The sequence below is a fragment of the Symsagittifera roscoffensis genome, chromosome 2 (genome assembly GCF_963678635.1).
Source record: "Symsagittifera roscoffensis chromosome 2, txSymRosc1.1, whole genome shotgun sequence".
Lineage (NCBI taxonomy): Eukaryota > Metazoa > Xenacoelomorpha > Acoela > Convolutidae > Symsagittifera > Symsagittifera roscoffensis.
In genome coordinates this window covers 16,120,687-16,133,508 of record NC_087063.1, presented here as the reverse complement: position 1 = coordinate 16,133,508, position 12,822 = coordinate 16,120,687, and the positions used below count along the sequence as shown (strand labels likewise).

General features: G+C 35.8%; 1 protein-coding gene across 1 annotated transcript; it reads right to left on the bottom strand.

Moving 5' to 3' along the window:
• Positions 1-219: 219 nt before the first annotated feature.
• On the bottom strand, positions 220-12,675 carry LOC134838853 (EH domain-containing protein 3-like). The gene is made up of 4 exons (XM_063854140.1): positions 12,292-12,675; positions 8,980-9,382; positions 3,459-3,560; positions 220-3,379 (listed from the first exon to the last, which is right to left on the bottom strand). Exon 4 carries the CDS (start codon positions 2,060-2,062, stop codon positions 422-424), a length of 1,641 nt encoding a protein of 546 aa, XP_063710210.1. The 5' UTR covers positions 2,063-3,379; positions 3,459-3,560; positions 8,980-9,382; positions 12,292-12,675; the 3' UTR covers positions 220-421.
• Positions 12,676-12,822: the final 147 nt, after the last annotated feature.

Below are 12,822 nucleotides of genomic sequence, written 5' to 3'. Positions count from 1 at the left end.
ACTTAAAACCTTATTTGTGCTCTCATCAAGGGTAGGTTCTCAGTCGGCGTAGCTTCTGCTTTGAGTCGATACTTGATTATTGTAGCATTTTGATTGTAATAAATTGGTTCCTTCATTCTTTTTTGCCTCGAACGCACATTAATTTCGACCGTATTTCTTCAAAATTGGACTTATTCGTAAATTTAGCAAACAGCGACAAATCGAAAAAAGGCACAAGCGTCATTTTATGCAGTTAATTCGTCAAAAATAGAAACAAAATTTTGCCATCGAGTAAGGCTGCGTTTCATTTCAGCAGTGAACATAATAAATCGTCATTAACTGGCAGATGCTAATCTAATTAAAGCACAATAATTGTGATTTCATCTGTACAAATAAAAGTTACTTTTTGATTTATTAATTAATACTCATGGTAAGCGCTTAGTTAATTCAGAGAAGGGTGCATATCGCCATTTTCCTCATTTTTCTGTAACTTCGGTTTTCTTTTCGAAGGAGGAACCAGATGTTCCGGCAACTGTGTCGGGAGCGCTTTCTCTTCTAATGCCACGTTATGAATCAAATGCATCATCAAAGCGAACTCCTCGTAATCCAGACACCCGTCTTTATCAATATCTGACATTTGCCAGATTTTAGCCAAGGTCGAATTTGGCAGCTTTGTTCTCACGAAATGAGGTTTTACTTTCCTGCCTTCCAATTTTCCATTTTCATTCGGAAGTAGCTCTTCGAACTCTTTCGTCCATTTCTCTTTCTCTTCGTCAACAACCCAGCCCGCTTCACCTTTACCTTTGTTCGCACCTTCTCCGAAATCCTCGTCAAAAGGCGATGTCTCTTGCACTGCAAATATTCCGCCCTCAATTTGTTTCGAGTTATTTTTCAACTCCTCTTGATTGATTCTCTGCATTAACGGAGGAATATCCCTTGTCAGCAAAAACTGAACCGTATCCACCAAATCTTTCTTGAACTTAGGAAGTTTTCCAATATCTTGAGATGCCAATGCTTGTTTCATGTATTCCAATTCCGGGAAATCACCCAACGAAATATTATGCTGCTTGTGGATCTGATTGTAGATTTCCGCCAATCTGTCGACAATTTTCTTCTTGGCACTGGCCCCCGTGAACATTCCGGTCTCACTTCGGACAGCTTGTAGGATATAAGCGTGCACCTGGGCTAACTTTGCTCGTTTTATCAAGTCATTTAGCAGTCTCACTGCATATGTTTTCGGTAAGCTCTGCAGATCTCGGAACAAATCTGCCTTTTCAAGCTCAAACAAGTTGCGGTTTTCTTCATTTTTTAAACTGTTGCTCCAAAATGAACCTGTGTATACGCGTACCACTTCAGGGGTGTCAAAAACTTTTGCAAGGGACCACAATAAAGCACCGTACACTCTCATCAACTGTTGCGTATTAACTTGATCAGCCTTGTTCAAAACAATTCTGATTTTCTCCTCATTACCTTTCAGAGCCTGAATAGACATCCGTAACTCATCTGATATGTCAAGTTTATGAGCATCAAATAAGATTATAATTCGGTCTACTCTTTCGGCAAACCATTCCAGCACACCAATAAAGTCATAGCCTCTGGCCATTTGCTTAGCTCCAGACAAAATTCCAGGCGTATCAACTAACGTAACGTGTTTCAAGACTTCAGAATCCAAACCAGCACCTTGAAATCTGTTCAAAAAATTCACTCCAAATTTCGATAGACCTCCGTATGGTTTTGAGGGGTCTACAACCAAAGCGTTTCCAGGGATTAAGGCATCTATTTCATTGTGTTCCAGAACCATAAATCCATCTGTTGTCGGTTCAGGGCCAATCCTCATTCCAGGAAAATCTCGCTCGACAAGGTAGCGTAGAAACGTTGTTTTACCTGTGGAGTATTGGCCAATGAGAAGCACCATGGGTCGTGATAAGAAGTGTGCATCATCAAGAAGTGGTGAGTGGAACTCCTGGAATCTGCTGTACTCTTCCAGAGGGAACAATTTGGTGCGGTACAGCTTCGCCAAATTGTGCGTTATGCTGACCAAACTCTCGTCCTGTGCTGGTTGCTTCTTCATCCAGTTCAGCATGATCAGAACTCAACTGAAAACGAATAAACCATTGTCGGTTTTGCTTCGAACTCCAATATACTACAATCGAACTTGAATCTGTTTCTGCAATAATGATTCTAGTCTCGAATTTAGTTAATAAAACAGGTCTTTAAAGAATGAGATAAAATTTTCTATTCAACTAAAGGCTCTACAGAATCACTGATACCAGACAAAAGAGACTTCATATTTCGAAACTATAAATATAAACGAAGTTCTGCCAAACTGTGTTCAACTGATTAGAGTTTAATGTTAGAATTGGTATAAGAGATTTGATTTGTGTAATAGCAAACACAGATTTGGGCTCGCATAACAATTCAGGCAAGCGACCGAACAAACTCTATAAACACCAAGTTCAGTTTCTTCCATGTACAAAACAAACTTATATGAATCATATACAAGTCCGCCTAGTTCTGAAATGACTAAGGATGCCGAAAACGTATGAAAAGGATATTGTACACGTATGAAAAAACAGAAACAAAACATCACAACTCCGCACCTTGGTTCAAAATTAGCAATTAATTAGTTGGCATATAATTTTACTGCCTTCAAAGCACTCACTGTTTCGAAATATATGGATAAGTTTTTCAGGAGTTGGAAAAAATATATACTTTTTTCAAAAAAAATGATGCTTAAAAAAGAACGCAAAAATCGGAAAAATTAGAATAAACAGCAACATACCGCACAATCATTATCACCACAGATTGGACAAAAAACTGGTGGCGCAATTTCGGCGAAAGAAAACCGCAAGTAAAAGCTTTTGAAACTGAACAAATTCTGTAACCAAATAGCCAGACGAGTGTCTAAATATATGTATAAATGACTTACTAATCTATTTCCACGAAAGATATGACCACAAAAAAACCGTATTCAAATCTCTAATCAAAGTCGAATCAAGCACCTAACTAACTTGAGAGCTACATTAGTTTTTTTAAATGTTTTTTAGGGCAATTTTTCATGGTCAATTTATGGCATAGTTGGATCCCAGCTATCTGCCGTACTCAACATTACTCGTGTTATCAGTTCTGTGATGCTTTCATTTTCAGTTACTCCTCCTAAAATAACTGTGGTCGGTAAATCGGGGATATCCGAGGGTGCTACCAGCACACCTTCGATTTCCATGATGTCATTACTAGCCGCATTGGAGTCGTCACTCGATGACGAAACAAGAGGTACGGATGCCCCAACTTCTACTATGGTTGCTCGAGATGTCGAAGGAGGAGTTGGAGTCTCAGATGGTTGTTCACGCCTACGGGTTGTATTCCGTCTGCTATCTAGTGGTTCTAATTGAACAAAGCCCTGAAACATTTAAGATTGGCAAATGAGAAAACGCAGTGCTAAGTTTGCTTTTTTAAACAACTTTTACAAAACCACTCACTTCTAAGGTCATTACTCTATCGACATCTTGAGCACTTGAGGGTGCATCAGGTCTGCGTGCAGTAAGCCGCCTAGTTTCACTTCTATTTTCTGAATCGGCATCCTAACAAAAATAAAAAGTCAGCATAAGTTACACGAAATACACTATGTCCTAAAAAATTTCTAGGATACAAAATTGTGCGAGACTAGATTCATACCTTGAAAAATATGATTTAAAGAAAACGATTAACAGATAGCTGGCGATTGTTATTGGCTGAAATAGAGATATATCAGAATAAGACATATTATACTGTTAAAAGTTATACGATTTTTCATCATACGTCAATATCCAGACTTCAGCCGTAAATACATTTGACAAGCATACTCAAAGGAGGAGTCGAACCGCGAAAAATCAATCTTGAGAGTGAACAACTTCAACAATTTTTCCCCCAAAAAAAACGACTTGCTTGAGTGCTTGAGTGATATATCTATTATGGTAAGTTCTGGCATTATTGGATTGATGCCAGAAAAACTGCAAATATGCTACAAAAATTTGCTTTTATGGCGAAAGATAAGCGGAGGAGAGCGAAACGAATATCGTGTTGATGCATAAAAATTTGATGAAATTTTTGAATAAAAATATATTTTAAACCAGCTTTTGATAACAAGTTCTGGGGACAATGAGACGGGTCTGATCCATACAGTGAATTTAATCAGCAATTCTGAGAGACAGTACAGCAAAAAATATTTATGAGGGCAGTATGTTTGCCGCCTAAATTGTTCAATTACCCGCTAAAATGACTTCTTTTTTTTGGCTCAATAATTAGTTCTCTGTCTAGATCGGACCCGTCTGCTTAAAGCTTCTAGTTCACCCAAGTTCTTAAAGCTTCTATTAGATCTAACCTTAAGCCGAAAAAAAACCCAATCCAATTTTTCGCGTTTTTGCGTCAGGGCTAGGAAATTTACAGATCACAGGATTAGATCGACAACTTGCATCAACAATTAAAACTGCTGACAGCACAAAAACCATGATGTGCCACCTAAGGCGACAAAACACAAGCAAACAAACGAAAGTCAGTTAAATCAGTTTTCTCGGAAAAAATTTCAATTTCAAACGTACTGGAAAAAAAAACAAGATCCGGTCGGGACTCGAACCTCAGGGTGCAGAGGGAACCGCATTACCTCTAGAACAAGTAAGACGGAGGAGCCTGGAAATTTTAAGGTTCAATAATAGAGCAAGCAGCTTAATTTCGTACAGATTTGTAAAAAAAAAATTGTTCAAGGATAAAAATCTAGATGCGTAACAAACAGATAAACAATAAGAAAAAAACTCGGTCAATTGATCGAAAAAAATTCTTAACTAAATTCAAAAGCTTTGCATAAAATCAAACAATCAGACAACCTACATGTCCCACAGTTAAACTTCAGGATAACAAAAGGCTCTATCCGTAGTTTACTCTAAAGTAAGATTAAAATGAAAAACGAAATTGAAAAACAAAAACTTCATTAAAAAACAACTGCAAAGTTTAAAAAAAAAGTCACAGAAAACTTGCAGAAAATCTATGAAAACTTTAAAACTATAAAAAGATCCGAAAGACATCAAACTTATCAAATACGAATAATTGATAAGAACGATTGCAACAAAAAATACGCCGGTTAATGAAACAAAAACAAAATAACAATTCTTTATTTTTCAAAAATTTCAACCGTAAAGAACCGAATGTTTGAATGTCGTTCGACACTCGCCAGATTTTTTTTGTACACGAAAGAGTCATATCAGGAAAATTAAGATTTTATTAAAAAATTCATTAATTTTTGTTCGAAATAATGAATTTGTTTTCGAAAAGTTTTGATATATTAAAACAATACGCTATTATTTCGATTTAAAATTAAATTTTATAAACCATAAGAACTAAAAACTACATAAAACTGAGACTAGCTCCAAAAAAAATTTATTACGACAACAATCAAAAACGAAAATTCCGAAAAATTGAAAAAGGCAAAGCTGCGCTTTGCAATCACAAGCATAGGAATAGCAAAAAAGAGCTCTAGGCAGGCAAAACAAAGTGAAATAATGAAAAGATTGAAATAACACCTTGAGAAAAGTTTTTTAATGAGATTAGGAGTATCGCGTTCTCACATCTGCTCCATGACCGCTTGCAATTTTACAAAACAATAGCCACCAATCAAGCAGCTACAGTTTCCATCAAATTGACATTGCTACGCAGCAAACAATTCGACCAAAAGAAAAAAACCACTGCAATGAACCGGATTTGAATCTCCGACATGTTTATTAGGAGTATCGCGTTCTCGCATCTGCGCCACGGTTGCTTCGAAGCAATCTAGTGGCTCAGCTAATGCAGGATCCACCTGTTTTATTATTTTTAACCTCAAATTGTACTGATACGGAAATGCGTAATTTTCAAAACATGGACTCTACACAAAATCTAAGTGATTTCTCTGCAGAAGTCACGGATTAGCCAGTTATTTAAAGGAGAAACATACTACTCTTTTTCGATTAGTCTTTATCTCAAATTTGGCTGGGATTCAAAAAATTGACTTCAAAAAATTTAACTTTTCCTAAATCCAAACACTTCGGAAATTTGAATTTCAATTTAAGCATGGGAATAGCCTCTTATTCAGGGAAGATGATCAAACTCTGATTTACAATTTGAACACTTGGTATCAGATTTAGGTAAAAGTTTTCCAGAATACTGATGAAATTTCCGACAAAACGCAAGAATTTCAAAAAAATGATATTTTTTTCCGAAATCCATACGAGCTTTTCCACAAATAAATTGGCAGATTGAGTGGGGAAAACCTAACTACCATGTTAGTTTGAATAAACTATCAACCTCAGAATCAACAAGTTAGTTTTTGAAAAAAAAGAATAAACTTCAAAAAAACAGGCGAAAATTCGAAAAAAGGCCATTGTCTTAGGCCATATATTCTCCAAAACGCAGATCATAGCCAATTGCGCAGTGGAGATTCGTATATCTGATTGTTTTACTTGCGGTTAGCCTCTTAATCTCCGATTTAGCAGGGTAGTTTTTGAGATGTTTTATAAATTAACAAAAATGTCAAAATAACGAAATGGGCTTGTTTGACACCCTAAAATTTTTCCACCAAATTTTGGGAACAGCCGCTTGAAAAGCCGTAGAACGTGTGGTAAAATTAAAAGAGACTAGCATAAAATGCAGGCACATAGAAAAGCAGCCGGTTTTTCCATTGGTACCTTTTTTGAAAATTGGTACAGTACTTTTCGAGAAAAACTGAAAGTTCTGCGAAAAGTGCATTAATTTTCGAAAGCGTCGCAAAAAAAAACAACCAAAAACAACAAAGCCAATACATTTTTAAATACCTCTTTTTTTCAAACGACCTATCACTAGCCAAAATACCCGCAGCAACATATGCTTTTTGAATTGCTTAAGCGTAAAAAAGCTTAAATAAGATTAAACTGAAATATACCAAACTTGCCACCAAATGGGAACTTTTATTTGCGAATTGTTAGAAAACAATTCGCGGTAAAATACACTTCGCTTCGCTTGTGTAATTATGTTTTTCAGTTTTTCATGAAAATTTTGGCGGGTAAAAGTATTAGCAAATCGTGATTTACATTTACCCTCTTGAAAAAGAAACGAAGGTGTTCAATAATTGAAGGAAAAAATTATCAATTTCTTGAAAAAAAGAGCATAAAGGGCAATAAATTTGGTCGAAAAATTATTCAAAAAATTTTAAAAATTAAGTTGTAAACTTACAACTGTAATTTCGAAAAGTTATTTGGCCGGCTAAACCTCCATAAATAACATTCATATGAGCGATGTATTTGGCTGGTAAAAACGAAGCGCAAACTAAGCCGACAAAAGTAAACGAAAACGACGAAGTCGAAAATTCCAAAAAAAAACAAACCAAAAAAATATCATTAAAAAATTTGATCATAGCTAATCAAAGATTGGAAAAGAGTAATGAACGCAAGTAAGCATAAAAAAAGACAGACTTTGTTGAAAAAATCTCAACTTTCGAAGAAAATATTAAATCCCCTTTCTGCTCTTTGAATATCTAGAGCGATTGATGATTGGCGCTTTTTTGATGACATTAACCCAATTTGAGAAAACTGGATCAAAAGGTTTAATTTTTATTTCGCTGGGAAACCTGATAATTAAACTCCACTTTCGAAGCTAGAAATCGTTCACGTTTTTTTTTCGCGCCATTTCCACGTCTTATTTGGATAGTGCTATTTACATCACTTTCAGCAGATGAAATTCAATTGAACTCAAAAAGTGCATATATACATAAGTGCATCAATATTTTAAGACTTTTTCCTGAAAAAAAAATCAGCAAGATTTGTTTTTTTCCCCGTAAACAACGTTCATTACAACGTTCATTATTTCATACTAAGCAACGTAATTCACTGCGTTCATTACTCTTAAACAGCGAATTTATTGGTAAAACACTAACAAAGATGCACAGTGAGAGTAATAGATAAAAAATTAAAATATTGAGCTGCAAACTGACGCACATACTGCAGGCATGCCGTGTACCGCATGAATTTTGAAATCTGTGAACAAAGTTGTTTAGGGGAAAAACAAAATCTGGTACCCGATTGCAATAACAATTAATAATCCGCTTTTTCATAACTAGAGAAAATGGGCTCAATGGAGAATTATTATTCCGTTGGGAAACCTGAAATGTACAATAACCTTTCCAAGAAAAGAGTCTTTCAAGTTCTTTCGCCCCATTGCCGCTTTCTTAATTGGATTGCGTAATTTGTTTTCTTTTCAGCCAATGAAAAAAACTGAACTTCAAAAAACGGTTCGAAGCGGATTTAATTTGCTACCGATTTTAAGAAGAGCTGCTTACGATAAAAAAAGTCTAGTTCTAGTTTACAAAGTACTTGCTCTCGCCAAGTTTAAACTAAATTCAAACTGCATAAGATCCTATTTGGAATGTATTATTAACCACAGGCCAAGCTCCCACCTTTCAATTTTTGGTCCTTTAATTCCGTGGGGGAGAGATTTAATTCATTTAACCGCAGCCGGTCCCACCTTGAGACGGCGGATGACACTGGGACCTCTCCAGCCATGACCGAAGCGGTATTCGAACCCATAAAAGCCACATTTGGCGTGATCAAATTTTAAAAAATTTCCCGAAAAAAGTCATCACAAACTGTATAAGTGTTTTCACTACGATCGCCGACATTTAATAAAAACTTCGCCAACAACTGGACTCGGACTCAAACCTTTCTCCCGAGTCACTTGCCTTAGCCACTAAGACATGCTTCTTGGTTCCTACTGCTTACACGATAGATCTCTATTTGCAATTTAATAGCGTTATAAATTTCGACCGAAAAAGTGTAAATTGCATTGTAAAAAACTAGGACTGATCTTATAACACTACACTAGCAAGTTAAAAAATTAAAATGGAGAGTAAAACGGTTAACGAAAAAATCAAATGGTTAAGTCAACGTGCTCGGAGATTTTCTCATCGCAATGGATGAATCTTGTTCAGAACAATTATTCTCCCGAGCTGGAAACTAAACCAACCCTTCGTGGCAGACGAAAACTAGGTACATGGAAAGCCCGATGCAAATGTCTCAACAATTCATTGGTTGCATCAATCGTCCGATTCTCATTAGCTTCATTTGGCCGCTGTTCCTGGTCCGAACCAAACAGAACGCTCAACGGCCTCATTGCACGGGCTTCAAATCTGGGCGCAATAGAGAATGCACTCCGAGACTCGTTGAACCTCCTATGAACTGTTTGGAAAACTCTTTTGTACTTTTCAACGAACTCCACAAGTGTCATTTCTTCCTGCGATATCATCTCGCATGTTAGTCTTGTTCGATCGCAATCCAGGGATTCGCGTAAAGATGGCGATGCACACTTGTAGAATGCTGAAAGAATTGTTTCAAGCGCCAGGTCCAAAATAAGCTTGGTCGGCTCGGTTCTAAATAAAACACGTAACATAAGATAACTTAATATAATTAATTATCAAATAGTCGAACTAAACGACAGTTCAAAAGTAAAGGATCTTATGAACTTTGCCTTAATTTCTTTATTTGGACATTGACAACAGACAAAGAGATCGAATATTCCCAACTTTGTTCTAAAAGTTCAAAAAAGGACTACCCAGAATGAACTCATCTTCAAGCACAGTGAACATATCTACATAAAGGATGTTTCTGTCTTTTTAATTGATTATTAGTATGAAACTACTGAATGGAAACAAGTCTGGAATTTTGTACTGAGGTTCAATAGGAGAGGGAACATTTACTTTACAATGAAAGTAAATGTAGGACAGAGCTGGATTCAAATTCTACATTTTCCTTAATTTTTGGGTTAATGACATTTCAGCTATTTTGTTATTAGGACCTTTATATAACACAACAGGAAAGCCCTCTTTTGTAATCAGAATCTATTATTTCAATTTCAAACTTTTTTCATTTTTCGAAACTTGGATGACCGTCTAAAAAAAGGAATTTTCATTTTTCTCATCATCAAAAAAACGTGCCGAACGGTTTAGCCAATGAGCCACATACCATGGGCACCAATATAAAGGACTTATTCTCCAAAACCGAAAGAGCTACTGAAGTAGAGATTCAGTAACTGAAAAAAAAATCCATTTTGGTGTCGCCGGAAACGGCCAAAAACTACCAAAACCCATCTTCAAATCAGCGCAGAGTTTTCTCAGAATTTTACATAATCTAAAAAAGGTAAATTGGGTAAAAAAGGCCAAACTTCATGTACGTAAGGGAACCTCAAAGCCCGCACTTTGTGTTTTTCAGCGTCATGGATTTGTGGGCAAGGGGTTTTGAACTGGCTGCAAACAAAATTCTTTGCACTGTTACAAAGCAGAAATTCCAGCACACCCTGGCGAGCGAAAAATCCCGACCTTAGCGAAACCTGACTGACCTAATCAAATGTGAGCCAGAACGGAACTCATTTTCTGTATTTGCTCAAATTAAATGTTACACTTATTCTCATTTTCAAAAAAAAATTCATTCAAAGAAGAAAAGTTGCACTTTGCAAACACAACAAAAATGACAATTTGGGGCATTCAAATTACAAAAAACTGCAAAAAAGTAAGCACTTGCTATCAGCCAAATACCAATCACTAATCTACTAACTGGTATTTAGTAAAGACCAGCTACACAGACTGCGATTTGGCAATTTGGAGAAAATCGAACCAAATTCTGCTACTTAGGTTTGAAAAAGTGAATTGGTAAAATAATACAATCGTTTGGCTGTGTACAGAAAAAACATGTCAAGGTGCAAGAAATCATTTCGTAAATCCTATTCGTTACAAACTTAATGTGAAAAAAACGACAAACCCACAGAAAGACCCCAGAAAACAGGACCTACTTGACATGAAAACCGGTATTAAATTCCGTGAAGCCACAATTTGTAAAAGACGACAGTTCGTAACAGGTGATAATTCATAACAGGCGACAATTCGTAACAGGCGTAAAATTCTACGAAATGTCGCTTGTTACGAATTGTCACGCTACCATAAAGATCATTTCGGGCCATTTTCTAATAAAAATTTTGAAACCATCAGAATGAACACAACTTCCAACGTGGATAAATTCCGACCATGGTCTTTAAAAAACGCAGATTTTATCTTTCAAATTACTCTTGTCTCTTCTGCTTGGTGTAATAAAACGAATTAACACAAAACTACTCAAAAAACTTAGGCATATTCGACAGTCATCGAAAAACAGGCAAACTAGACAATAGTTTTTGAAGAACAATGACTAGAAAAACAAAACTCATATTTAAAAAAATCAAAAAACAAAATTCAAAACTTTTTTCTATTTTTTCAGAAATTTAGTTTTTGAATCTTCAAATTAAATTTTTTTAATTAATTAAAAATTCCAGCGGACTTATCAATGACATTTACAGCAATTCATTTATATAATCAATACACTTTTGTCCGCCTAGGACCAACGCTAGGCACAAAACCCTTACGATGTTGGCCCTAGATTACCAAGTAAGTAATAAAGTTAGCTCAAATTAATCATTTAGCAACAAAAAAGATGGAAAGTTTTAAATTTTTATGAATGATTTTTCAATTAATGTTTTTTAAATCAAATCTTTTATGATTTAAGTCTTAATACTCTCGAACTATCACGGGATGTTCGAATGGTGGGTTAAGAAACAGTGTACAAAAACATCTGTATCTATTATTTTAAATTTTTTTTTACATTTTCACAAAATTTCCACAGGGGAGCTTATATAGGGGCAGGGACCAAACCAACTGAGACTAAACAAATAGCGTTAATAAAACTCCAAAAACTAATTGCATTTATTAAAATTTAAAAATAAGCACAAATAAGCTATAGTAAACGGGCTAAATTAAGCATAAATAAGCATGCTTGCTCGCTTTACTCGTTCGAAATTAAATCAAAAATTTCAAATTGTTTTTTTTTGACACAAGAAAAAAAATTGAACTTTTTAAGGTCGTTCGAATTACGACTGAAATGGCTTTAATTTGATATATCACTCGACCCATTCCAATGATTATTTGTGGTACCTGATTTTGAATGGAAAACAAAAAAACTAAAACACCTGAATACAAGTTCCTCAACATTTTCCGGAGCAAACTGTCGGAGCAAAATTGAGTTTTTTTCAATTGACTTCGGCTAGGCAGCTTAATCGGGATAACAAACTTGATCCTGATCTGTATTACACTTTTTTTACTCCTTTGCAACAAAAATTCCAGCTATTTTTCTTTAAATGAGATGTTTTTGGATGCAATTTAATCTCACCACTGGGATTCGTTTTAATTTTTTCCACCTTTTTGTTGCACGACTGGGGGTTTTTACTTTCTATGAACCGGAGGCTTTTAGATCTAACCTGCAGGATGGGCATGTCCTTTTCCTAATAAGCCACTTGCTAATGCAACTGTTACAAAACACATGATGGCATGGGTCCAACTTAACAGGCTTCTTCAAAAACAGCAGACACACTGAACATGTTACACTATCAGACAACAGTTCCATTTTGATCTCACGATTGGGCAACGAGTCGTCGAATCCGCCCAAACTCGTGCTGTTCTTCTTCGGCCTTTTGCTGTCCGCTTTCATGCTCGACTCAAACGCCTTCCGTGCTTCGTCTTCTTCCGCTTTTGCATCAAGTCGTCTCTTCTGACTTCTGGTTACAGCTGGCATGGTTTTACTCCTATTTGATAACCTAACTTCTTTTCTAAATAGTTGTCTCTCTTTATCAAAACTAATATCTGAAACTGAAACAAGACCGGTCTTTTTCCACTTCTCTCAACTAAGTCCGTTTTAAAAGGCTTTTTGTTCTCTCTATTGGGCTTAATTTCCGTGACGTAGTTTTTAACGCAGCTCTTCAAATTTCAAAACTGATTGAGCAAGGAAATTT